Genomic DNA, 27269 nt, shown 5'->3' with positions numbered 1-27269 from the left:
GGTATCATCTGCATATTGATGGACACCCAGTCCAAACCCCTTGATGATCTCTCCCAGTGGCTTCATATAGATGTTAAAAAGCATGGGGGAGAGGATGGAACCCTGAGGTACCCCACAAGTGAGAGCCCAGGCGTCTGAACACTCATCCCCCACCACCACTTTCTGAACACGGCCCAGGAGGAAGGAGCGAAACTACTGTATAACAGTGCCCCCAGCTCCCAGCCCCTCTAGACGGTCCAGAAGAATGTTATGGTTGATTGTATCAAAGGCCGCTGAGAGATCCAGCAGAACTAGGAAACAACTCTCACCTTTGTCCCGAGCTCGCCTGAGATCATCAACAAGCGCGACCAAGGCAGTTTCAGTCCCATGATGAGGCCTGAATCCCGATTGGAAGGGATCCAAATGGTCTGCATCCTCCAGGCGTGCCTGGAGTTGTTCAGCAACCATGTGCTCAATCACTTTGCCCAAGAATGGAAGATTTGAGACTGGGAGATAGTTGGCCATACTGGCCGGGTCTAAAGATGTTTTTTTAAGAAGCGGTTTAATGACTGCCTCTTTCAGCGGATCTGGGAATGTTCCCTCACAGAGGGAAGCATTCACCACCCCACAGAGCCCATCGCCCAGCCCTTCCCGGCTTGCTTTTATTAGCCAGGATGGGCAAGGATCAAGGAGACAGGTGGTTGGTTTCACGCGTCCAAGCAGCCTGTCCACATCCTCGGGGGTAACGGATTGAAATTGATTCCATGCAACTTGACCAGACAGAGCTCTAGCACTCTCCCGCCCCAGCCCTGCTCCCATGGTGGTGTCTAGCTCCTTCCGAATATGAGTGGTTTTATCTGCAAAAAACTTTGCAAAATCGTTGCAGGAGATCTTGTGGTCTTTACAAGGCCCCGGTGGTAAAGGTGGTTCCGTTAAATTGTGAAAATGAAAGAGTCTCCTGCTACTATTTTCTGCAGATGCAATAGAGGCGGCGAAGAAGGTCTTCTTCACCGTCGCTATCGCCACTTGGTAGGCTCGACGTTGAGCTCTAACCTGTGTCCGGTCAGATTCGGAGTGAGTTTTCTGCCACCAACGCTCTAGCCGTCTCAACGATTGTTTCATCGCCCTCACCTCGGAGGAAACCACAGGGCTGTCCGGGCAATCGGAGAGGGCGCTTTGGAGCCAGACAGTCGATAGCCCTGGTTAACTCCGCATTCCAGTGGGCTACCAGGGAATCAGCTGAAAGGCCATCAACATGGGATAAAGCATCCCCTACCACTCTCTGGAAACCATTTGGATCCATTAAGTGGCGGGGGCGGACCATCCGAATTGGTCCCACCTCCCTGCAGAGGGGAAGGGTCGTGGAGGAGTCCAGTTGCACCAGGAAGTGATCTGACCATGGCACTTCTTTTGTTTCACTATTACTTAGTGTCAGATCACCCACGTCACTAGAGGTGAACACCAGGTCTAAGGCATGTCCATGACTATGAGTTGGGCCAAACTTATTCAGGGACAATCCCATGGAGGCCATGCTTTCCACGAAGTCCCGAGCGGCCCCTTGTAAGGTCGTGTCGGCATGGATGTTAAAATCCTAGGACAACCAAGCTAGGTGTCTCCAGGAGAACATCCGCCACGACCTGAAGCAGCTCGGACAGGGAATCCTTGGTGCAGCGGGGAGGTCAGTACACCAAAAGGAATCCTGTACTGCCCCTATTGCCCAACTTCCAGAACATGCACTCGGAAAACTGGATCTTCCCAGTAGGACGCCTGATGCAAGCTAATGACTTCCTAAAAATCACTGCAACCCCCCGCCCCCGCGACCTGGGTTCTTGTGTGTAAGAGAAACCTGGTGGGCAAGCAGCGGCAAGGACAGGCCCACCTGCTTTCCCCAACCAGGTCTCTATCACACATGCCAGGTCAAATCCTCCATCCACAATCAGGTCGTGGATGGCAGTGGTTTTATTCATAATTGACCTGGCATTACACAGCAACACCTTCAGGTCATGTGGGTTTGCCCCGTTGATTCCAGTATCCATCCGGTCAAGGCCAGACCCGGAGGCAGGGATAGTCCTCAAACAACGACTAAACCTGCCTCCTAGGTAATGACATGGTCTGGTCTTAGCGTAACTCCTCCTCCTGATCACCGAGATCGGATGACCCAGTGCTTCCCCCCTGTGGAACTTGTCCCAGCCATCGTGTTGGCTGGGGCCCCACTCCCAGGCAGCCCTGATCCCGCCCCTTAATAACAAAACACAAACTATACAGAACCAATAAAACAACAAAAAACAAAAACAGAACAATTATACTAAAATTAATCCCCAACCAAATATCCATCCCACCCACCCACCCCCCAAAAGGGGAAAAAGGAATAAAAATTCAAATTGCCACCGACTGCTTGAGGACATTTTAAAACACATTAACCACTTGGAACAGGGAAGCAATGGCAGAACACATCCCACACTTCCCCAAAAGTTTGTTCCAAATAAGGGCCTGGGCCACGCCCCTTGGGTCAGTTGGAAAAGGCCTTGGAAGGGAGCAGGCCCTGCAGTCCTCCCCACAGCTGATGGTCCCTCTACCTCTGAATTTCTTCATGACACCCTTCAGGAAGGGATTTACATCTTTGAAGTCCCAGATCCTCCACTTCAGGGAAGAAGGAAAAGCCACAGGAAGATCCTCTAAGTTCTCCTTCTCCTGAGACCTGGGAGGAGAAGTACAAAGTCAAGACACCATCTTTCCAATGCAAGGAGCTTTCTGACAAGGCAGTTGTCTCATCCTGATGCTAAAGGCATCATGGATGTATCATTAAGACTTGAGAGCTGAGTTCTATGGCTAAAAGGAGCATCTGATTGATGTGTGGATCTAGAGACCACCTAACAAGTTGAAGGAAAACCAACAAACACCAGCTTCCATAATACATGGGAATAAATATACGAATATGAGATTGAAGGGAAATAAGCTGACATATGCATATCATTGTTATGAAGAAAAGTGAACAATACTGGGTCCCTACGCAGAGATTTTAGGACTACAACAGTTTTAGTGAAGCATTTCAAATGATTAAAATTATTAATATTTTGTAGCCCAGTGGTTACATTTAAAGTAGAGAGACATATTAGAAATTAAAGCTGTGTTTTCTCAGCATGGAAGATTTTCAAAATATGAAGCTGTTTGGGGACAAGGCTCTCGGCGGCTGCTCTTCACGATGGCTGAGTCAAAGGCAGTGGTGCCTCTGAACCTCAGGAGGGGAGTGTCCTCTGGGGCTCGGATCCTGATCATGAGTTTCCCACAGGCTTCTGGTTAAGAACTGTGAAAAGAGGATGGTGGATTAGATGGGCCACTGGCTGGATCCAGCAGGGCCCTTTCTCACTTTCTTATGTCTGAGGAAGAACCTGCAGAAGCCAGAAATACACGGGATATTTAAGGGTAAGTTATAGTGAAGCTCCTTTGGAATGTCTCCCTTTTCTGTATCTATTGCAGAGGAAATGAATCCATCAGGGAAAAGGGAGACGTATGTAATGGAGGGGAAGGAGGAATGGCTTCCTTGCTATGATTCTTGATGAGACCAATAGCATCAGAATAAGGCAGGGGTTTTCCATCACTTACCTCTGCAAGAAGCTTCCAATATCCTGGAGGGAAAGAAAGAAAGATGTCAGTGGGGCCGTTTCTGCAGTCAGTTATAAATACTAAGCAGCTGAGTGGCAAATGCTGGGGATCACAGGTTTCGAGAGCACTACTGGAGAGGGACGCTGGTGGCGCTGTGGGTAAAACCTCAGCGCCTAGGACTTGCTGATCGCATGGTCAGCGGTTCAAATCCCCGCGGCGGGGTGCGCTCCCGTTGTTCAGTCCCAGCACCTGCCAACCTAGCAGTTCGAAAGCACCCCTGGGTGCAAGTAGATAAATAGGGACCGCTCACCAGCGGGAAGGTAAACAGCGTTCCGTGTGTTGCGCTGGCTCGCCAGATGCAGCTTGTCACGCTGGCCACGTGACCCGGAAGTGTCTACGGACAGCGCTGGCTCCCGGCCTATAGAGTGAGATGAGCGCACAACCCTAGAGTCTGGCAAGACTGGCCCGTTTGGGCAGGGGTACCTTTACCTTTACTGTTTTTTAGGCTCCTCAGAGACCTCTGGTTGGCCAATGAGAGAACACAATGCTAGAATGAAGGGGCCTGTGGTTTGATCTAGCGAGGCCCCTTTTCTGACCCCAGGACAGACGCCTTTCACCCTTCATGTACTGTTTTCCTTCCAGCAACAATTTTATGTGACTAAGAAATGCTCCATCCTCGGGACTTCCGGGGGCGGCACGAACGGCAATGGCGGTCTCCTTCCCGCTGTGAAGGGGAAGCTCTGCAGAAACGGGTCGTCCGCTACGGCGAAGCGGAGACTCACATCGGAAAACCGCAGGCAGAGTTAGCCTGTGGCCGTGGGACTCGGCGGGCACCATCAGCGCCCCCTAAAACGTTGAAGGAACCCCGTAAGGGGATCCGGAGCGTGAAAGGGCTGGCGCGGTGCTGTGAGTCGATCGCTCTTTCTGTGGAGTGAAGCCGCAAAGCTGCTGTCGGTGAGCGCTGACCCTTTTCCTGGAATAATTCGGCAAAAGAACGCAAGAACCCGTGAGTAGGGGAAAAGATCGATTTGGGAACCAACTTTAAATTGAAATTTCGGCCAAAGTGGGAGACGCAACCAGGAAGTCCGTCTCCCGGTACTGTTTAAAAGACCTAAAGCAAGGATTTTAAACTTTCTAACACCTTTGAAGTTGTGCTTTAAAAGGAACCAATCCGAGCATCAACTAAACTTGATTTTGTTTTGGCACTATTTGATTTTATCTTCCTATCTTTGGACGTTATTGTACCTCTTCCTCAGTGGATTTATAATTTTTTCAAGAAACCCTGGCAGTCGGGCTGCCAGACTGTCAAAACTGTCAGTTTGTGGACTTGGCTATTTGGATTGCTACATTGGACTGTTACCTGTGCTGCTGAACTGATACACTGTTTTATGGAACCTGGCACTCTTTGAGACATTGTAAGTAACCTAAGGATTAACTCTGTTAAGATTTAAAGTTCTGAAGGACTTTTGGGATTTTGAAGCTGTTGGACACTGTTACAAATGCTTAAGGGACTTTGGAGAGCGTGAGAAACTTTACATGAACAATAACTTTGTCTTCTCCCTTAAGATACATTTAAACTCCCTCTAGAGGAATTGTGGATTATAACTACTGGGGAACTGTTTTTCTTCTTCTTCTCTGCTTATCTCCTGGTTTGTGGATTCCCATGGGAATAGTTCACTGACTGACCTTGACACATAGACAGAACTGGGATGAGTGGAACTGGGAGAACAAGATCAGCTAAAACTAAAATACAACAAACTACTGTAATCTCACATCTGCGCAGATCATCCGTTCCTATTGTATTGGCACAAGAGGAAGAATTAGAGCAAGCCACGCCAGAAGGAATGGCTGCAGGAGGGGATTCCCCTTCAGTACTTGATAAAATTTTTGAAAAATTGGTAGGCCTGAGCAGACAAGTATCTGAACAATCATCTAAAATTGATCAAAACACAGCTAGTGTTAACAATCTGACCCAACAAGTGGCTCTAAATGCATAATCAATTGGGAAGCTATTTGAAGCTACCACAGAAAATCGTAAAATAGCTGAGGAGGCTAAACAGAAAGCAGAGGCCGTACAAGAGGAAGTCAAGCCTATGCGCAAGCAGATTGGTGAACAGCAGGCCTATCTGTCTATGATAGAATTACGAAGCAAGGAGAATAATTTGAGATTGAGGTCAGTCCCAGAGCTTGTAAAAGGGGATTTAATTGATTACTTGATAAAAGAATTTACAAAATTTTGGCCTCTGGAAGAAGATAAAGATTTCAAAATTGTAAGTGCATTCAGACTTGGAAAAGTAGTGAAAAAGGGCAGGCCCAGAGACTGCCTGATTTCTCTGAGAACGAAGGAAGAAAGAGATAAGATACTGAGTGCACATTTCCAAAAATCACTTGAAATTCAAGATTTGAGAGTGGAAATCTATAAAGATATTCCGAAACATTTACTGTAACTTAGATCTTGCTACGCAGACCTTGTTAAATTGCTGAGAAGCAACACAATCGCCTTTAGGTGGGAATTTCCCCAGGGACTATCTTTCACCTTTAGAGAGAAGAAAGTGAAAATCAAAACAGCTGAAGACAAGGAAAATTTTTTGAGTGACCACAGAGAAGACCTTCAGAAAGGGACTGTAGAAGAACCGGGAGCCTTGGGTTCTGGGCTACCAAAACTGTTACCTGCACCTTCGGGGCCTGAAGACCAGGAGAAAGAGACACCACCACAAAAGGGAGAATAGAACTGTCCAGGATGTCTCTGCAGCTTTTAAGTTGCAATATTAACGGCTTTAATTCCTTGGAAAAAAGGAAGAGGATCTTTCATTTATTAAAAAAGGAACAATTAGATATTATCTGTTTGCAGGAAACACATGTGATCAGGCTCCATAGAAAAGTGTTAATTAACAAGAGACTAGGCCAAGAATTTATTTCATCGGACCAAGTGAAGAAGAGAGGAGTTGTGATATATGCGAAGGAGAGCCTGTCACCAAAATTCTTTTTTAAAGATGAGCAAGGAAGAATTTTGGTAATCGAAGTGCAAATACAAGGGGAAAAATTCTTAATTTTGGGAATCTATGCACCGAATGAGGGGAAATCGGAATTTTACAAGAAGCTGCATGAGACAATGTTGGACTATATGGACTATAACAACATCATTATGATGGGTGATATGAATGGGGTGGTATCTACCAACATGGACAAAGCGCAAAACCAAAGTATGACAAAAGAGGGCAGACTGCCAAAAACTTTTTTTGAACTAACTGACAATATGGACTTGGTTGACATCTGGAGGACAAAGAACCCCCTGGGAAGGGAGGGGACATTCTTCTCTGAAGCCAAAATGACATGGACAAGAATCGACCAAATATGGATAACTAGAGGACTGGCACCTAATACTAGAAAGGTGGAAATCTGCCCAAAAACCTGCTCCGACCATAATGCAGTAAAGATGGAAATGAGACTATCTACAACCGGCTCCTTTAGATGGAAGATGAATGACACCTTATTAAGAGACCAGGAGATTGTTAAGAAGGCCCAAAAGACTCTGAGTGACTATTTTGAAATAAATCTGAAAACTACAGTGGAAAAAAGAGTAATCTGGGATGCAAGCAAGGCGGTTATGAGGGGGTTTCTGATACAACAGAATACGATAAAGAAAAGAGCTCAGAATGAGAAAAAAGACAAGATCTTGGAGAAAATAAAAGAAGGAGAGAAAAAGTTAAGACTGAAACCAAAGTCACAGGAGATTCTGAGAGAAATTAAACTCTATCAAGCACAATATTCAAAATTGATAAATCAGGAAGTTGAATGGAAAATCAAACAAATGAAACAAAGGACTTTTGAATCGGCAAACAAATGTGGAAAACTGCTAGCATGGCAGTTGAAAAAGAGACAAAAACTGAATACGGTTACTAACTTAGAGACTGAAGGGAGAAATATTCAGAACCCTGTGGAGATCAGAAAATGTTTCCAGAGATACTTTAAACAACTTTATACCCAAGGGCCGCAAAAAGAGATTGAGATAGACCAATTTTTAAGAAACAACGGATTACCAAAACTATCTCAAGAAAATAAGACAATATTGAACTATAAAATAACAGAACAAGAGATTGAAGGTGCCATTCAGAATATGCAATTGGGCAAATCTCCAGGGCCGGATGGGCTTACCTCCAAGTATTATAAGACTTTGAAATATCATCTGATTCAACCATTGAAAGAGGTTTTCAATGAGATTATGGAGGGGAAGAAGGCACCGGAGTCGTGGAAAGAAGCTTTCATCACATTGATACCTAAATCTGAAACTGAAAAGACACAACTCAAGAACTACCGTCCCATTTCCCTTTTAAATGTGGATTACAAAATCTTTGCAGATATCTTAGCAAATAGATTAAAAAGAGTCTTAAATGAAGTGATTCATAAAGACCAGGCAGGCTTTCTCCCAGGTAGACATTTGTCTGATAATACAAGGAACATTATTGACATTTTGGAACTTTTGCAAATGAACACAAATACAAAAGCAGTATTGATTTTTATTGATGCGGAGAAGGCCTTTGACAATATCTCATGGAATTTTATGAAGAAAAATCTCAAAGGGATGGGAGTGGGACGGGGGTTTGAAAACGGTATAGAAGCAATTTATTCAGAACAAAAGGCAAAATTGATAGTTAATAATGTGGTGACAGAAGAGTTTAAGATTGAGAAAGGAACACGACACGGTTGCCCTATCTCCCCACTGCTATTTATTTCGGTCCTGGAGGTGCTCTTGAACATGATCAGAGGGGACCGGTTGGTTGAAGGAATCCAGGTCAGAGCTAAACAGTATAAACTTAAAGCTTTTGCAGATGACTTGGTTTTGACATTACAGGAGCCAGAATCTAGTACGAAAAGGGTGTTAGAATTGATTCAAGAATTTGGTCGGGTGGCGGGATTTAAACTAAATAAGCAGAAAACTAAGGTTTTGGGGAAAAACTTGACAACTTTAGAAAAAGAAAGGTTTCAGAAGGAGACAGACTTAAATGTGGTTAAAAAGGTGAAATATCTAGGGGTTAATATGATGGCCAAAAATCTGAATCTATTTAAAGATAACTATGAAAAATGTTGGTCAGAAATCAAAAAGGACTTAGAAATTTGGTCAAAACTGAAGCTTTCCTTGTTGGGTCGAATTGCTGCTATAAAGATGAATGTATTGCCAAAAATGTTGTTTTTGTTTCAGACCTTGCAGATTGTGGACAAGATGGAGTGTTTCAAGAGGTGGCAGAGAGATATTTCCAGGTTTGTCTGGCAGGGCAAAAAGCCCAGAATAAAATTTAAAATATTAACTGATGCTAAAGAAAGAGGGGGTTTGCCCTGCCAGACATGAAACTGTATTATGAATCAGCAGCTTTCTGCTGGTTGAAAGATTGGCTACTTCTGGAGAACACTGACGTTTTGGATTTGGAAGGGTTCAATAATGTATTTGGGTGGCATGCATATTTGTGGTACGACAAGGTTAAAGCTCACAAAGCTTTCAAGAACCATATTGTCAGGAAGGCAGTGTTTAATGTCTGGACAAGATATAAAGATTTATTAGAAAGTAAGACCCCAAGGTGGTTGTCACCAATGGAAGCTAAGGCTCAGAAAAGACTCAATATGGAGGCCGATTGGCCAAAATATTGGGAAATAGTAGAAAAAGATGGAGATACATGGAGATTGCAGAGTTTTGAGAAATTGAAGGATAAAGTGCGGGATTGGTTACACTATGGTCAGATCAGGGAGGTTTTTAATAAGGACAAAAAATAGGCTTCCAGGTGGAAAAATCGAAATTAGAAACAGAACTGTTAGAACCAAAAACTAAGGTACTTTCAAGAATGTATAACTTGCTGTTAAAATGGAATACCCAGGATGAAACGGTTAAATCAGCTATGATAAAATGGGTGCAAGACATTGGCTATAACATTATGTTCGCTGACTGGGAACAGTTGTGGACCACCGGTGTGAAATTCACGGCATGTAATGCCTTGAAAGAAAATATTATGAAAATGATTTACAGGTGGTACATGACCCCAGTCAAGCTTGCAAAGATATATCACTTGCCAGACAATAAGTGTTGGAAATGTGGAGAAGCTGAAGGAACATTCTTTCACCTTTGGTGGATGTGCCCAAGGGTTAAGGCCTACTGGGAAATGATCTATAATGAACTAAAAAAGGTATTTAAATATACCTCCCTCAAGAAACCAGAGGCCTTCCTTTTGGGCATTGTCGGCCAGAGGGTGCTAAAGAAGGATAGAACTTTCTTTATGTATGCGACAACAGCTGCAAGAATACTTATTGCAAAACATTGGAAGACAGAAGATTTGCCCACCCTGGAAGAATGGCAGATGCAACTGATGGACTACATGTAATTGGCAGAAATGACTGGCAGAATCCGAGACCTGGGAGAAGAGACAGTGGAAGAGGACTGGAAGAAATTTAAGGACTATCTGCAAAAGTATTGTAAACTGTATGAATGTTAGAATGATGCAGGATGCAAAGTTAACTTGGCATTAGTAACTTAGCGAAAAGGAATATGAAAATAACTGAATTATAAGAACAAAGGTGAAATTTGAATGATATTATGTCAAGCTTAAATATTTAAATATTTGATAACAAAGGGTAAAATTGGAGACATAATAGTTGAAAGGTACAAATTAAAACAATATTTGAGAGAAGGTGAAGTTTTGCTGAATATGACTTTGTAAATGGGAACACAGGAAAGGGAGATGTGAGGGAGTCTGAAAGAGGGTTATGGAAATTTGGTTTATGAAATCTAACTATGTTGTATGTTTTTTATATGATTTTTGTTTTTGTTCTGTGTGTATTCTTTCATTTTGGTGATGGTGTTTTTGATTGTTTTTGGGTTGTGGATGTACCGTATTTTTCGTCCTATAAGGCGCACCGGCCCATAAGACGCACCTCATTTTTTTGGGGGGGAAATGAATTAAAAAAAATTATTTCCCCCCCCCAGCCCTGGCTGCCGCAACAAGCCTTGCACTTACCTGCCCGAAGCAGGGGAAGCCCTCCGAAGGGCTCCCCGTGCTTCGGGCGACAGGCTGCCGCCCCAAGCCTCGCGCACCCGGTGGGACCTCCTGCCGGGTGCGCGAGGCTTGCAGACACTCGCCCAAAGCAAGGGGAGCTCTCCGAAGGGCTCCCCGTGCTTCGGGTGACAGGCTGCCGCCCCAAGCCTCGCGCACCTGGTGGGACCTCCTGCCGGGTGCGCGAGGCTTGCAGACACTCGCCCGAAGCAGGGGGAGCCCTCCGGAGGGCTCCCTGTGCTTCGGGCGACAGGCTGCCGCCCCAGGCCTCGCGCACCCGGTGGGACCTCCGGCCGGGCGCGCGAGGCTTGCAGACACTCGCCCGAAGCAGGGGGAGCCCTCCGAAGGGCTCCCCGTGCTTCGGGCGACAGGCTGCCGCCCCAAGCCTCGCGCACCCGGTGGGACCTCCGGCCGGGCGTGCGAGGCTTGCAGACACTCGCCCGAAGCAGGGGGAGCCCTCCGAAGGGCTCCCCGTGCTTCGGGCGACAGGCTGCCGCCCCAAGCCTCGCGCACCCGGTGGGACCTCCTGCCGGGTGCGCGAGGCTTGTAGACACTCGCCCAAAGCAAGGGAGCTCTCCGAAGGGCTCCCCGTGCTTCGGGCGACAGGCTGCCGCCCCAAGCCTTGCGCATCCGGCAGGACCTCCTGCCGGGCGCGCGAGGCTTGCAGACACTCGCCCGAAGCAGGGGGAGCCCTCCGAAGGGCTCCCCGTGCTTCGGGCGACAGGCTGCCGCCCCAAGCCTCGCGCACCCGGTGGGACCTCCTGCCGGGTGCGCGAGGCTTGCAGACACTCGCCCGAAGTGGGGGAGCCCTCCGAAGGGCTCCCCGTGCTTCGGGCGACAGGCTGCCGCCCCAAGCCTCGCGCACCCGGTGGGACCTCCTGCCGGGTGCGCGAGGCTTGCAGACACTCGCCCAAAGCAAGGGGAGCTCTCCGAAGGGCTCCCCGTGCTTCGGGCGACAGGCTGCCGCCCCAAGCCTCGCGCACCCGGTGGGACCTCCTGCCGGGTGCGCGAGGCTTGTAGACACTCGCCCAAAGCAAGGGAGCTCTCCGAAGGGCTCCCCGTGCTTCGGGCGACAGGCTGCCGCCCCAAGCCTTGCGCATCCGGCAGGACCTCCTGCCGGGCGCGCGAGGCTTGCAGACACTCGCCCGAAGCAGGGGGAGCCCTCCGAAGGGCTCCCCGTGCTTCGGGCGACAGGCTGCCGCCCCAAGCCTCGCGCACCCGGTGGGACCTCCTGCCGGGTGCGCGAGGCTTGCAGACACTCGCCCGAAGTGGGGGAGCCCTCCGAAGGGCTCCCCGTGCTTCGGGCGACAGGCTGCCGCCCCAAGCCTCGCGCACCCGGTGGGACCTCCTGCCAGGCGCGCGAGGCTTGCAGACACTCGCCCGAAGCAGGGGGAGCTCTCCAGAGGGCTCCCTGTGCTTCGGGCGACAGGCTGCCGCCCCAAGCCTCGCGCACCCGGTGCTTGAGGAGAGATCCGCGAAGCCTGGACGCGCTGAGATCAGCGCGCGCAGGCTTCGGGATGCAGGCAACTCTTCCCAAGCAGCGGGAGCGTTCCCGCTGCTTGAGGAGAGATCCGCGAAGCCTGGACGCACTGACATCAGCGCACGCAGGCTTCGGGATGCTGGCAACTCTCCCCAAGCAGCGGAAGCGTTCCCGCTGCTTGCCGAAAGGTCCGCGAAGCCTGGAGAGCGAGAGGGGTCGGTGCGCACCTACCGCTCTCGCTCTCCAGGCTTCAGCGAAAGCCTGCATTCGCCCCATAAGATGCACCCACATTTCCCCTTCATTTTTGGAGGGGATAAAGTGCGTCTTATAGGGCGAAAAATACGGTACTTGGTGTTATATTGTTTAAAACCTTTAATAAATATTTTATATAAAAAAAGAAATGCTCCACCCTCTCACATCAGGATGAGGCCTCACCTGCAGGAGTTCACTCTCTGGTTCCTGAAGCTTCTCCTCCATCTCCCGGATGAGGCTGTCAAGAGAGGAGAGTTCCCTGGAGAGTCTGGCCAGCTGCTCCTCCCTTTGGGCTGCAATCTCCTTCTCCACTTCTGCCATCTGGGCCAGAATACGTTTCTCCTGTTCTTCCAGAAACTGGCGCAGTCGCCTGAACTCAGCCACCATCTTTTCCCTCTCTGCACGTGTTCTTTTCTGCAGCAAAGAGGTTGAAAGAAGAGAACAGTGGGCCAAAATCAGGCATCTAGCCTCCTGTTAAAGGATGAGGAGGCCAGGTATCCAAATTAGCTTGGAAGGCAACTGCTGACATATTCAGCAGAGAAAGAACTTCATAAAAACTCACAAGCCCAACCCCTCCATTAAATGGTCTTTCATGCACTGTAGGAGATCAGGCCGTTCAAAAAGTAACATATTTCTGTATTTCATATTCATTCCCCCCCTCCAGATATTGATTCTAGACTATAGCATTTTTTATCTTAAAGCAGTAACAGTGATGCTTACAAGCAGGTCTTGGCTTTCCTTTTCTGCGTTTGCTTTAAATACAAGAATTTTCTCTCTCTCCTTCCTCACATTGTCTAGGCAGCTGCTGATCTGATCCTGAAAAGAAAACAAAGTTCAAGTTGGGCTGCGTTACACATTAACAGGCAAGCTCAACCCTATGTTTGCTCCCTGCCCCACATCCCTGGGTCTTTTGCAGAGTTTCCCCTTTTCCATCCCAGTTGAGGCAGAAATGGGGCTGCCCTATATCAGAGCTGAGAAACATGGGGGTTTTGCTATTTGCCCCCCACACTGAACACACCTCCAACATCTTCCCCCTCCTTTTTATTAAATTAATCCTAGATGTTGCAGTCTTTCATCCCAGGGGAGTTACTGCAGCCTGCACTTTAATCCCTCAAAAAGAAAAATGTTTATTGTATAAAGTTTCAGAAGTTTAGTTTTATCAGGCTGCACAAGAATTCCTTTTGGGCTGCAAGTAGAGAGAATACATTACAATTATTATTATTATTATTATTATTATTATTATTAGCCCCTTTTGTCTGCAGCTATTCCACCCCCAAGAAAGACCCTCTGCCTTTTCCCACCTTGTACTCCTGGGACGCCTCCTCCAGAGGAATAACCTCGTGGCTTTTGTGCTCCTTGGACCTGTCACACACCACACAGATGGGGCTTTGGTCCTCCTTGCAGAAGAGCTTCAGGGGCTCCTGGTGCTTCTCGCAGACCCTCCCCTTTCCTTCCCCCTGCTGTTTCCCCCCCAGATGACTGAATTTCTTGGCTATTTCCACAAAATTTGCCAGCTGCTGGTTTCGCCTGATGCTGCTTTGCTCCACTGTTTCCCTGCACTGAGGGCAGGAAGCCTCTCCCTCGGATTTCTCCCAGCACTGGATCAGGCAGGATCGGCAGAAGTTGTGCCCGCACTCCGGGATGATCACTGGATCCCTGAAATAATCCAGGCAAATGGAGCAAGTGGCTTCGTCGCGGAGATCTCGGACGGGACCCTCAGAAGCAGCCATGGCGGAGTCACCAGGAAGAGGGAGCTGGTTTCGTTTTCTCTCTTTTCCGTCTGCAAATGGGCGTTCTTCCTTTCCAGGAAATTCAGCTGCGATCACTCAGGATCTCTGCTGCCTTGGGAGTTGGGTGGAGCTCCGAGCCGCTTTGATATGGTGGAAATATATATATTTTATTTTAAATGGAATGCTCATTCTTGGTGGCTGCTCTTTTAAGGAACCATTTCCCTGCGAGAGCTGGTGGAGTTTATTGTTGTTGTCATTTAACTATCAGCATGTCAGCCTCAGACTACTTTGCAAGCTGATATATATATAAATAAATATATATATATATATATTATATATAAATAATTTTTATTAACAGGCCAAGCAAATCACATTAATTCCTAATCACATTAGTTCCAAATTATACAGCCAAATATTTAAAATTTTAATAGGGGTACCCATACTTGGCGCTCCGAAAGGGATCCAAACATCACTCTTGCTATGGCTTTAATTTCACAGTTCTGTCCAATTCTGTCCAGATAGTCTCTTTATTATTTTCCTCATCCTCTTGTTGTAATCATATATTCCTTTCTTTGTGATCTCTGATAATCTTCACAAGCGGGTTGGAAACAAACATATTCTGTGTGGATTTTACACTCTCCAAGAGCCATATCACATAGAGGACAGCCACCATTTCCACCCTCCATAAAAAAACATTCCTACAGTCTGTCCGTTGATTTCCACTGGCCTGTGAATCTGTATCTCAGGGGGCCCTGTCGGGTCAAATTCACATTCCGATTCACATTCCAATGACCACGGTCCTCCTCCCCCCGTCCTCCTGTGGGCAGGCAGTCTTGACGAATCTCCATTTTGAAACTGCGTCACAAAGCTTTCCTTCCATTCCCGATATTCCCACCAGTCCTCACTTTGATCAATAATTCATTTCCACACAGTTTTTAATCTCCAGCTTGTGATTAGTAGTTAGCAACGATCTTTCTCTCTGGGAGGGAGGATTATTGGGTACTCACATAAGACAAAAAAAGAAAAGTTTTTTCCTCCCTCCCCTTTCCGTTTCAGTCCAACATACTAGTCTTTTAATGATGGGTCTTCACTTGATTTATTGTCCACCCGTTGCTCCGCACACAGAGATCCCATTAATCAGCAGTCTTTACTCCCGATCTTCACTTGAAGTATGTGCATTTGCTTCTTTATCCAATTATATATTTTGAAGTAATGCAAACCAGTGCGCGATCAGAGATGGCATCTGGGAGAGCGACCCTACCCGAGGGCTTTGTGCCAAGTGCCCTCACCCCCTTCTTTCGAATCTGGGGGTGCATTATGGACACAGCTGGCAAGGCAGTCCCCCCCATCCCCTTGGGGGGGTAAGGGAGGCTGCATACTCCCATATCAGCCTCTTAATTACCTTGTGTGGGTCGGAGAGATGTTATTGTCAGCCATCTTCCAATGCGCCCCCTGGTGGCCCCCCAATTGCTTTCTGCGGTGTGGAGACTATTGTGAGATCTCACACAGTCCCTTTGAACAGTTTCCCCCAGTCTCTCGCCCTCTTTCTATTTATTAACTTATTTTCTGATGAAGGGCTCCAGGGTGTGATAATGCAAGTAAGTTGCACATGAGTTTTGGGTTGGCTGTACCCAACTAGCAAACAGGCCTCTATGGATATGGAGATTTTGCTGCACTGCCACAAAAGCTTCCCTGAGTAGTATTTTAAAAAAAGGGGGGGGGGGATTTTTGAACTTCCTTCTCCATGGCCAGTGGATGTCATGGGGGAGGAAAGGGAATCTGAGAGCAGGATTGAGGCTGAGGAAGGTTTTAAGTGATGCCCTTGCATAATTCTGATTTTATTCAGAAAAGATGATGGTATTGTCTCTAGAAATCTTAAGTCAGAGTTGGGGGTTGGAGAGAGAACTACATTGAAACAGGAATGTGTGTAGGGTTGCTGTTGTTTCCTAAGTTTGACAGAGGACCCAATCAATCAGTGTCATTTAAAAAGCTGGCCCAGGAACAGAGAGTTGCATCATGATTGACATAAGGGATGGCCAATCACAGTTCTGCAAATATGGTTTCTCAAGTCCCTGTCAGCTCAGTCCTGAAGAGGAGACTGAATACCTGTATGCAGTGGCGTAGCGTGGGTTGTCAGCACCCGGGGCAGGGCAAGTAATTTGCACCCCCTAACCCTAACCCCCAGATGTTGCGCCCGGTGCAGCCGGCCCCCCTGCACCCCCCACGCTACGCCACTGGCGAGCGCCTCCTAAGCATGTGCAGAGCGCCTCCCTCCGCCCCCGCCACGCGGAGCTCAGCCTGCGCGTGGGCAGGCCCTTTGCGTCACGCGCGCTTGGCAATCCCCGGCACCTCTCCTCTCCTCTCTCTCTCCCTGGAGAAATGAAGCAGTGACCTGACAAGGAGTAGCGAAGGATGGGCGTGTTTCGTCCCTGATCCGGATGAGATCAAGGCGCCGGCAACGGGAAGGAGGCGGGGGAGAAGCAGGAGCAGGCCAGCCGGGGCTACTCCAGACCCCCCCCCCATCTCTCCCATCTCCGCTGGAGGGGTCATGGAGGCACTGAGCCCGGGAGGCGGGTAGCCAGCCAGGACACACCTACCCAACCTCGCCGTGCCCAGGCGCGCTGCTCTCTCCAGCTTCCTCCCGGCCGGGCCAGCGGCTCCACCTCTTCCTTTGCCTCTTTGAGCCGCTCAATTCCCAGCAAGCGATTAGCAGGCTCGGATCGGATCCTGCGGCAGGCGGCGCCTCCACCTCCTCCTCCTCCCAGCTTTGCTGCTGCTGTTGCGCGGCTCTTTTCCCTCCACCGACGGCGCGCTGCGCCTTGGAGAGGTTCCCGCTTCCTCGAGGGGGCCGGCCAAACGGAGATGATGACCCCCCACCCCAAACAAGCCTCGATTGCTTGTCCCTTCCCTCTGGACTCGCGCCCCCCCCCGATGTTGCGCCTGGTGCGGCCGGCACCCCTCGCACCCCCCACGCTACGCCACTGCCTGTATGTCATAGTGGCAGTGAAGATATGCTTGTCTGTCTGCATCCTGAGTATTATCTCTAGAAATCTTGAGTTGGAGGTAGGAGAGAGAACTACATTGAAACAGGAATGTTGCTGTTATTTGCTAAATTATTTTCTTGCTTCTTTCCCCCTTTGCACCTCCTGCACAGACAGAAATAGCTGATTCCCAAGGGAGAGAGTCAAATTTGGGGACTGACAGGGGACCCAATTAATCAATGTCATTTACGAAGCTGGCCCAGGAAGAGAGAGCTGCATCATGATTGACACAAGGGATGGCCAATCGCAGTTCTGCAGATATGGTTTCTCAAGTGCTTGTCAGCTCAGTCCTAAAGAGGAGACTGAAACGAATACGCACTTGTTTCTTTGCACCTTCAGTCAAGAGAGTCTCAGCTTCGCTTTCCTGCTTATGTAAAAGAAGGGCTGGAGGGTCTCTCCTGAGAAGGAGGCTGCTGGGAATGTGTAGAGGAGGACTGCTGTATCAGCATCGTAAAAGGACACCCGTCCCCCCTCACAGTTCAGGGTCACTCGGATCCTCTTGGGCTGCTCACTTGGAACAGGGGCCTCAAGTGGGGTGTACCCACCGCCCCACTTCCTCAAACCCCAGATCCCTTCTGTAGGACAGAAAGAGAAACCGCCCTTCCTCTTCACAGACTTTCTGGCCACCCCCACCCCCCACCTCTCCTCTCTTCCCACAGTGACCTCCCAGAAATGTCTGCCTGCTGTGAAACCCTCACATCCCAGCACATAGGTATATCTGTCAAATCTCTCAGGGTTGTCTGGCAGGTCTTGACGGACTTCTCCCCAACTCACACTCTTGCGATCCTCAGACAGGATGAGACAGGGATTTGCTGTGTCTGGATCCAAAGTTACGTTTTCTGTGGGGGCAGAGGAGGAAAGAGAAGAGAAACAACCTCAACTGGGAAGATGACTTTTCTTTAGGCACATGACAGAAACAGCATCCCCTCTGAAATGAACAGGGATGAAGATGTACATCAAGTTCTTAATAATGATTCTTGAAACATTTGCAGTTCTTTCACGTGTTCAAAGTACAGTGGTACCTAGGGTTGCAGACACTTGAGGTTACAGAGTCCTCTAACCGGGAAGTAGTACCTCCGGTTAATAAATTTGCTTCAGGGTGAGAACAGAAATCGAACTCCGGTGGCAGCGGGAGACCCCATTAGCTAAAGTGGTACCTCAGGTTAAGAACAGTTTCAGGTTAAGAACGGACCTCCAGCACGAATTAAGTTCTTAACCCAAGGTACCACTGTACTTAACACACATTATCTACCTAGAATCCTTGCAACTTTCTTGTAAGTTAAGTCAGTCTTACTATGCCCATTTTTCGAATGGGAGGACTGAGGCTGAGAGACAGTGGCCTGTCAAAGGCCGCCCCCACTACCTACAGTTCATGGCAGAAGGGAGTCAAAGCAGGGACTCCCTAATTCACATCTTAATATTTTACCTCACATCACATGGCAGACCATGCTTGACACGCCAGGTGAATCTGGCAGCAGGTGCTCTCAGCCTCCTTGTAACCACCATTCAAGCTTCAGTTACATATTTGCCCTCTTTCTAACCACCATTCAAGTTTTAGTTAAATATTTAGTATTATGTTATACCTCACCCTACCCTACCTTCCTGTGAGTACCTGACCTCCCGCTTGAGGGATTGTGGTGGGGACTGAATGGTTTCCAAGTCCTTGGCCATTGAAGCAAATTGGGGGTGGAATGAAGGAAACTAGCAAAGGAGTTGATTTTATATGATTTTTAAAGCTAGGTAACTTCCCTGAGCTGTCAAGTCGAAAGGATACATCTATGCATCATATTTGTAACATTTAACAACTTTAAGGTATGCCCACCCGTAATTTCCGTAACACCATCGAGCCTTTCCCCTGGTCTCTGGAGTAATTCTGCCCTGCTCTTTTGGACTTACTCAGGTTTCTCTAGTCTGCGATCATGTTGACGCAGAGAAGCCATGTCTCCCCTCCAACACAAAAGCTGAGGGAAGACCCCCATCTTGCAGGGAAGCCGGACCCCTGGAGTCCACACTCAGGTAGCTCCCAGCTCCCTCCACTGACACCAGAACCCATTCACCTTCTCGCCCCCAAAGGTTGTTGCAGCCATTTTCTGGGCTATTTGTGTTTATGCACTGTTCTACCTACCCCTCATTTCCCACTCTTACACCTTTCTCTTACATAAGCTCTCCTAAAAGGGGGGGGACTTGTATGGCTCAAAGGGATATTTCCCCCTCATGTGCCAGGATCCTTTGGCGTCACACCACCCCTGTGTCTTACTGAGATTGGGCACAGAAAAACCAGCCATCCTGGGCTGGGGGCTTCCCAAGAGTCTGCAGGATCAGGCCAAGAGCCCATCTAGCCCAGCATGCTGCTCTCACGGAACAGAGGCCTCTGGGAAATAAGGGGAAATAAGGCATGGACAGAAGAGCTGCGGTGGCCTGGTCTTTTGAGAAGCGGATACCATCTCTCCCGAATTTCTGCCTCTGTTTGACCCGGAAATGTACCTTTCCGCAGCTGAAGTCCATATTCCACAGTGTCTAGAAGAGAAAAGGGAACAGACATTTAGCCTCACATCATCATTCAGATAACAAACTTGGAATGAGCAATATGAGCTCATGAGATAGTAGCCAGGTGTTGTGGACTACAAGTCCCATCATCCCTAACAACTGGCCACACTGGCTGGAGATTATGGGAGTTGCTGTTAAAACTACACGTGGTACCTTGGGTTACATATGCTTCAGTTTACAGACTCCGCTAACCCAGAAATATTACCTTGGGTTAGGAACTTTGCTTCAGGATGAAAACAGAAATTATGCAACAGAGGGGCAGCGGCAGCAGGAGGCCCCATTGGCTAAAGTGGTGCTTCAGGTTAAGAACAGTTTCAGGTTAAGTACAGACCTCCGGAACGAACTAAGTTCTTAACCCAAGGTACCACTGTATCTGAAACTCACCATACTACATCATCTACATAAGAAAGTGTGGCTTCTAGATACTGAAAGAAAATAAATAAGCCTTCTATTTTCCTGGCACTGCTGATGAGCTGGAGTCTTTCATGAACAATTTTGAATATCCAGCACAAAATATTTTCAGCCATTCTTTACTACCTCTTAATTTCTTCATGACACCCTTCAGGAAGGGATTTATATCTTTGAAGTCCCAGATCCTCCACTTCAGGGCAGGAGGAAAAGCCACAGGAGGATCCTCTAAGTTCTCCTTCTCCTGAGACCTGGGAGGAAAAGAGCAAAGTCAAGCCAACATCCTTCCAACGCAAGGAGCACAAGGCAGGTGTCTCATCCTGATAATAAAGGCATGATGAAGATTTGGGAGCAGGGTTTTTCCTATGGCAAAAGGGAACATCTAGATGATGTGTGAATCAAGAAACCATAATGAAGACTTGGGAGTAGTTTTTCCTACGGCAATAATGAGCATATTGTTGACATGTGGATTTAGAGAGCACCTAATGAGTTGAAGGAAAACCAAAAGACACCTGCTTCCAAAATATACAAGGAAATATATGAATATGAGATTGAAGGTAAAGAAGCTGATCTATGCAAATCATGTTTTCTGAAGAAAAGTGAGCAATACTGGGTCCTTACGCAGAGATTTTAGCACTACACCCATTTTAGTGAAGCATTTCAAGTGATTAATGAGCAAAACAAAATAGATCTGGTATGTGCATTTCTGAAATATAAGGAAATTAAGAATGCTATAGAATGTATTTTAAATGCTTTTAAAATGTATTTTAGCACAGTGGTTACAATGAAAAATGGGACAAACATTGGAAATTAAAGCAATGATATCTAAAGGTGGAAGATTTTCAAAATTCATGAGTTTTTGAAGTTGTCTGGAGGACAAGGCTCTCAGCGGCTACTCTTCACCATGGCTGGGTCAAAGGCAGTGGCACCTCTGAAACCACAGGAGGGGAGTGTCCTCTGGGGCCCGGATCCAGCTCTCAGGTTTTGCACTGGCATCTGGTTAGTCACTGTGAAAACAGGATGCTGGACTAGATGGGCGACTGGCCGGATCCAGCAGGGCCCTTTCTCACCTTCTTATGTCTGAGGTAGAACCTGCAGGAGCATGAAATAAACTGGATATTTAAGGGTAAGTTAAGTGAAGATATTTACAAGCCCATTTGGAATGTCCCCCCTTTTTGTATCAGTTGCAGAGTAAATGAATCCATAATTGAAAGGGGAGAAATATCTAACAGAGGGGAACAAGGAATGGCTTCCTTCCTATGATTGTAGATGAGACTAATAGCTAGGAAAATGTGTCCCTGTTTTTGTCTGTGATCTTGTGAAACGGAGGATGGAGTCCTATGCTATCTCTAGAAGGAGGATCTGGAGAGCGGGTTTCCCACCTGTTAAACAGGAACTTTTGCGGCATCAGAATAAGGCAGGGGGTTCCCATCACTTACCTCTGCAGGAAGCTTCCAATATCCTGGAGGGAAAGAAAGAAAGATGTCAGTGGAGCCATTTCTGCAGTCAGTTATAAATCCTAAGCAGCTGAGTGGCAACTGCTGGGGATCACAGGTTTGGAGAGCACTACTGTTTTTTTAGGCTTCTCAGAGACCTCTGGTTGGCCAATGAGAGAACACGATGCTAGAATGATGGAGCCTGTGGTTTGATCTAGCAGGGCCCCTTCTGCGACCCCAGGACTGACGCCTTTCACCCTTCATGTACTGTTTTCTTTCCAGCAACATTTTTATGTGACTAAGAAATGCCTACACAGTCTGAAGCAGCACCCTCCACCCTCTCGCATCAGGATGAGGCCTCACCTGCAGGAGTTCACTCGCTGGTTCCTGAAGCTTCTCCTCCATCTCCCGGATGAGGCTGTCAAGAGAGGAGAGTTCTCTGGAGAGTCTGGCCAGGTGCTCCTCCCTTTGGGCTGCAATCTCCTTCTCCACTTCTGCCATCTGGGCCAGAATACCTTTCTCCTGTTCTTCCAGAAACTGGTGCAGTCGCCTGAAGTCAGCCACCATCTTTTCCTTCTCTGCACCTGTTTGTTTCTGCAGCAAAGAGGTTGAAAGAAGAGAAGAGTGGGCCAAAATCAGGCATCTAGTCTGCTCTTGAAGGATGAAGAGGCCAGTTATCCGAATTAACTTGGAAGGCAACTGCTGACATATTCAGCAGAGAAAGAACTTCGTAAAAACTTACAACCCCACCCTCCTCTTTAAATGGTCTTTCATGCTTTGTGGGAGATCAGACCATTAAAAAATAAGCCTCTTTCTGTATTCCATATCCCCCCCCCAATATTGATTCTAGACTATAGCATTTTTCATCTTAAAGTAGTAACAATGGTGCTTACAAGCATGTCTTGCCTTTCCTTTTCTGTGTTTGCTTTAAATACTAGAATTTTCTCTCTCTCCTTCCTCAGGTTGGCCAGGCACCTGCTGATCTGATCCTGAAAAGAAAAGGAAATCAAAGTTGGGCTGCATCACACATTAACAGGCAAGCTCAACCCTATGTTTGCTCCCAGCCGCACATCCCTGGGTCTTTGGCAGAAGTTCCCCTTTTTCATCCCAGAGGAGGCAGAAATGGGGCTGCCCTATACCAGAGCTGAGAAACATGGGGGTTTTGCTATTTGTCCCGCACACTCAACACACCTCCAACATGTCTCCCCTCCTTTTTATTAAATTAATCCTAGATGTTTTAATCTTTCCTCCCAGGGGAGTTACTGCAGCCTGCAGTCAGGGGGTCACTGGGCAGACTTTAATCCCTCAAAAAGGAAAATAAATGTTTATTGTATAAAGTTTCAGAAGTTTAGTCTTATCAGGCTGCACAAGAATTCCTTTTGGGCTGCAAGAGGAAAGAATACATTACAACATTTTATATTTATTTTTTATTTTGCAAGCCCCTCTTGTCTGCAGCTATTCCACTCCCCAAGAAAGAAGCGCTACCTTTTCCCACCTTGTACTCCTGGGACGCCTCCTCTAGAGGAACCACCTCGTGGCTTTTGTGCTCCTTAGATACATGACACACCACACAGATGGGGCTTTGGTCCTCCTGGCAGAAGAGCTTCAGGGGCTCCTGGTGCTTCTCGCAGACTCTCCTCTTTCCTTCTCCCTGCTTTTCTTCTTGAAGACGGAGTTTCTCGGCTAGTATTCGCAAAGCACATGCCACAACTCTCGATGTATCACGCTGCACAAAAGCTCTTGCTGGCGACTCCTGGTCCTTTCTCACAGACCATTCCTTTTCCTTATCTTTCCCCTGAGGATGGTTGAATTTCTTAATTATTTCTACAAAATTTGCCAGCTGCTGGTTTCTCCTGATGCTGCTTCGCTCCACTGTTTCCCTGCACAGAGGGCAGGAAGCCTCTCCCTCGGATTTCTCCCAGCACTGGATCAGGCAGGCTCGGCAGAAGTTGTGCCCACACTCCGGGATGATCACCGGATCCCTGAAATACTCCAGGCAGATGGGGCAAGTGGCTTCCTCGCAGAGATCCCGGACGGGACCACCAGAAGCAGCCATGGCGGAGTCACCGGGAAGGGAGGGAGGGAGAGAGCTGGTTTCGTTTCTCTCTTTTACATCTGTAATGGGCGTGTTTCCTTTCCAGGAAATTCAAATGTGATTACTCAGGATCTCTGTTGCCTTGGAGTTTAAGCTATCATTTCCCTGTGGGAGCTGGGGGAGTTTGTCGTTGTTGTTGTTTCCTATCAGCATGTCAGCCTCAGACTACTTTGCAGGCTAATGAATGAATTGCCGTCCCCCTCCCCCGCCTTCCTCCATTCACTCTCATCTTTCGAGTTAGTAGCCCCCACATACAGAGGAGGAACAGCCCAGCCCTCCATCCCGGTGCCAGTTTTTAGTGAGTTGATTTGACAAAATCGCCAGCGTCTGATAATGTGCAATAATAACCTCTGGAGTCAACTCTGCAAACCGCCTTTGCAAACGTATCTCAGCTAAATAGTATCCAGTTACAGTGGTACCTCGGGCTTACATATGCTTCAGGTTACATACGCTTCAGGTTACAGACTCCACTAACCCGGAAATAGTGCTTCAGGTTAAGAACTTTGCTTCAGGATAAGAACAGAAATCGGGCTCTGGTGGCACGGCGGAAGCAGGAGGCCCCATTAGCTAAAGTGGTGCTTCAGGTTAAGAATGGACCTCCGGAACAAATTAAGTACTTAACCTGAGGTAGCACTGTACTTGCCAATCACATCACAGGGCAGCTATTACCAGCAGCCCCAGAGTCGCCTTTCCCATAGGGCTTAGTGGTGCGTTGCCCCAGGGCCTCTCGGGGCGCCCCAGCAAGTGGGGGGGCTGCACGGCCTCCCCTTTCCCTGCATGCCCCCCAGCTGTGCCCCGCCAACCATAAGGCTGGCGGACGTGAAGCTTCCCTCCAAAACCTCTGCGGGGATCACTCTCCTGCAACGGCATTGGGCAGAGTTGCACCCCCCTCCATGGCTGGCAGGTGCAGCGACTGCCACCCCAACATTATCGGTGGTAATTTTTGCACCCTGGCGCCACATCTGCTAAAGACGGCCCTGCTTGGCCCCATTTTTAAAAAATTAATTAATTAATTAATATTATTTATATACTGCCATATACCTGTTAGTCTCAGGACAGTTCACAGAAAAAAATCACAACATATATGATCAGAATAAAACAACAACCCAATAACACCGCCCCAAAAGTGCCACATTTTAAAAGAATATAGTATGTCAAACAGGTGAAACGAACACCTGATTAAAAAGGAACGTTTTTGCCTGATGCCTAAATGTGTCTAATGAACACGCCGGATGAACTTCCCCGGGGAGAGCATTCCACAGATGGGGAGCCACTGCAGAGAAGGCCCCGTTCTCGTGTTGCCAAGAGAAGGGCTGCTGGATCTGCATCGTGAAAGGACAGGTGAGAGTTCAGAGTCCCTCGGACCCTCTTGGGCTCCTCGCACAAGGACAGAGCAGGGGCATCAGGAGGAAGGAGGGCCTATTCTCCTTCCCATTTCCCCACCTCCCAGATCCCATCCTCAGGACAAGGAGCGAACTTGCCCTTCCTTCTCAGAGACTTCCTGCCCCCCCCTCAACAGCTCAAGGCCCCTCACTCCCTACAGTGACCTCCCAAAAATGTCTGCCCGCTGTGATCCCCCCTTTCCCCAGCACATGGGGACGTGTGTGTCTAATCTCTCAGGATTGTTGGGGAGATCTGGATCCGCATCTCCATCTCTCACACTCTCCTGATCCTCAGACAGGATGAGGCAGGATCCAAAGTTGCCTGGATCCAAAGTTGCGTTTTCTGGGGGGCAAACGAGGAGAGAGGACAGAAACAGCAGGAGCTCAGAGATGAACTTTTCTTTAGACCCATGACAGAAATTTCATTCCCGCTCAATGCCCTGCGTTCGGGATGCTCCACAAGTTCGCAGTAATAATTATTGAAACCACCTGTTCTTTCAAGTGTTCAAAGCACTTCCAGCGCATTATCTGCACAGAATCCTTACATGGACCCTGTATGTTAAGTCACTTTTTTCCCCTTCATTTTTCAAGCGGAAAGTCTGAGGCTGACAGAACATGATGCCCCAGTTTCCAGCTCCCCCCAGAACTGGCTCAGGCAGGCTCTGCAAAAGTTGTGCCCACAATCAGGGATGATCTCTGGATCCCTTGAATACTCCAGGCAGATGGCGCAATTGTCTTCCCCACAGATGTCCTGCATGGATGGGACCCCCAGCCGCAGCCATGGGGCGGTATGTGTTGGGGGTTAAGTTTCACTCTATTTTGCCCATTCAATAACTGGGGGTGTTTTCCTTTCCAGGAAATTGAAGCCAGTGACTCGTGGTCTCTGCTGCCCCCTGCAGGTGCGAAGGTAGCTGGACTTCAGAGCCTCTTTCATGTGGATTTTAAAATTTTAAAGAATGGTAGTGCGAAAGATGGGAAAAGGTCGCTTCTGAAGTCATAGAACATAGGATGGATGCTAGTGGATTTTAAATCTGCTGTACAGCTCCTAGCTTTCCCCCACTGATCCCATCGACCACCTGCCCATGTGGAAGAGAACTTTTATTGAAAAAACTTTTATTGATTTCATTTTTAATGGGAATTCTGAGATCAAGAAATGGACCCAGGTGCAAAATACAAGCCCATGCAGGGAAGCCCCTGAAATCTGCCCCTCACTCAAACGGGATTGACTCCTCCTGCAGACATTCAGGGTCGACACAGGAAGGTCTGAAGAGAAGCTACAACATAGAGAGGAGCTTTGCAGGGAGGGCTTTCAAGCACATCTCTGAAGGGAATCTTAGGCTTAAGATTTCACATTCTGAGTGCACAGTGTGTTGGACTTGGGATGACAAGGCCCAGGTTCAAATCTATTTGACCATAAACTTGAACGTTTCTCCTTTTTCTAAGTCTCTCAGCTCAGCCTCTTCTACCTCACAGGGTTTCTCGGAGGATAAAACAGAATGTCATCCTCCTAAAACCCCTGGAGGAAGTGTCACATGGAACAACAAAGGAGGAACAAGAAGTACAATCTTTAATAGAATCAAACATGTTAGCACATGAAACATATCCCCAAATTCTTTCAGGCCTGTTATATGACAGGATAAGAGGAGGGGCTCTGTAGAAATACAGGTAAGTATCTGATTGTTTGATACAAAGCACCTTGGAGAAAATAATTGTATACATGGGAATTTACCACCATCCCCCCGAAATTCTTTATTCTAGATTGTCATTCAGAACCTCTGACAGAGGCTCCTCATTGCCAGAGAGGATTTTGTTACCTCAAGGTCCAAGACCTACGTGGGGGGTTACATTCCTGGGGTCAGCATTTTTGTTGTTGTTTAGTCGTGTCCGACTCTTTGTGCATGCAAGGGCAATATTGCATAAGTTCGGAAGACCCTCAAAAATGCCCCCCAAGCAACCATCCTTACTTGTCCAAAGCCAAAGATCTTAACCTTTCTAGAGGCCAGTAAGCAAGGTGGACTTAGAAAATCTTTTCCCCACTGCCAGAGCCCCCCCCCCTATTTTCTGGGCTCTGGAGACTCACGAGAGATCTCGCACAGTCCCTTCCAACAGTGTTTCCCGGTCTCTCGCGTTCTTTCCATTTATTAATTTGTTTTAAGGGCTCCAGGGTGCAATCTGCACTCAACTAGCAAACAGGTCTCTTTGGATATGGAGATTTTGCTGAATTGCCACATAAGCTTCCCTGAGGAATAGCAAAAAATAAGGGATTTTGAAACTTCCAT

At 47.9% G+C, this 27269-nt stretch overlaps 2 protein-coding genes across 5 annotated transcripts in view; both read right to left on the bottom strand.

Annotated features, from left to right (window-relative positions):
* LOC310701546 (zinc finger protein RFP-like) overlaps window positions 1-24002 on the bottom strand; it is a 46484-nt gene extending 22482 nt beyond the window's left edge. Inside the window, exons 1-5 of one of the 4 annotated variants that reach the window (XM_083492621.1) lie at window positions 23009-24002; window positions 22407-22502; window positions 21877-22107; window positions 21517-21539; window positions 20207-20328 (exon numbers count right to left, since the gene is read on the bottom strand). In XM_083492621.1, coding sequence (XP_083348747.1) covers window positions 20207-20328; window positions 21517-21539; window positions 21877-22107; window positions 22407-22502; window positions 23009-23569 — 1033 coding nt within the window. In that variant the 5' untranslated portion in view covers window positions 23570-24002. Of the gene's footprint in view, window positions 1-2555; window positions 2678-3582; window positions 3606-12534; window positions 12766-13071; window positions 13168-13652; window positions 14134-20206; window positions 20329-21516; window positions 21540-21876; window positions 22108-22406; window positions 22503-23008 lie in introns of those variants that run through there. The other 3 variants (XM_083492620.1, XM_083492619.1, XM_083492622.1) reach the window with 3 other exon arrangements.
* Window positions 1-27269, bottom strand: part of LOC310701986 (butyrophilin subfamily 1 member A1-like) — a 105680-nt gene that overhangs the window by 22482 nt on the left and 55929 nt on the right. Inside the window, exon 2 of the mRNA XM_083493584.1 lies at window positions 17225-17961. Within this exon, the coding sequence (XP_083349710.1) occupies window positions 17462-17961 (500 nt within the window). The 3' untranslated portion in view covers window positions 17225-17461. The remainder of the gene's footprint in view (window positions 1-17224; window positions 17962-27269) is intronic.

This window comes from Podarcis liolepis (assembly GCF_965112155.1).
Source record: "Podarcis liolepis genome assembly, chromosome: 2".
NCBI classification, from domain to species: domain Eukaryota; kingdom Metazoa; phylum Chordata; class Lepidosauria; order Squamata; family Lacertidae; genus Podarcis; species Podarcis liolepis.
Note: the sequence above shows the minus strand (reverse complement) of the source record. Positions and strands in the feature narration are given on the sequence as shown.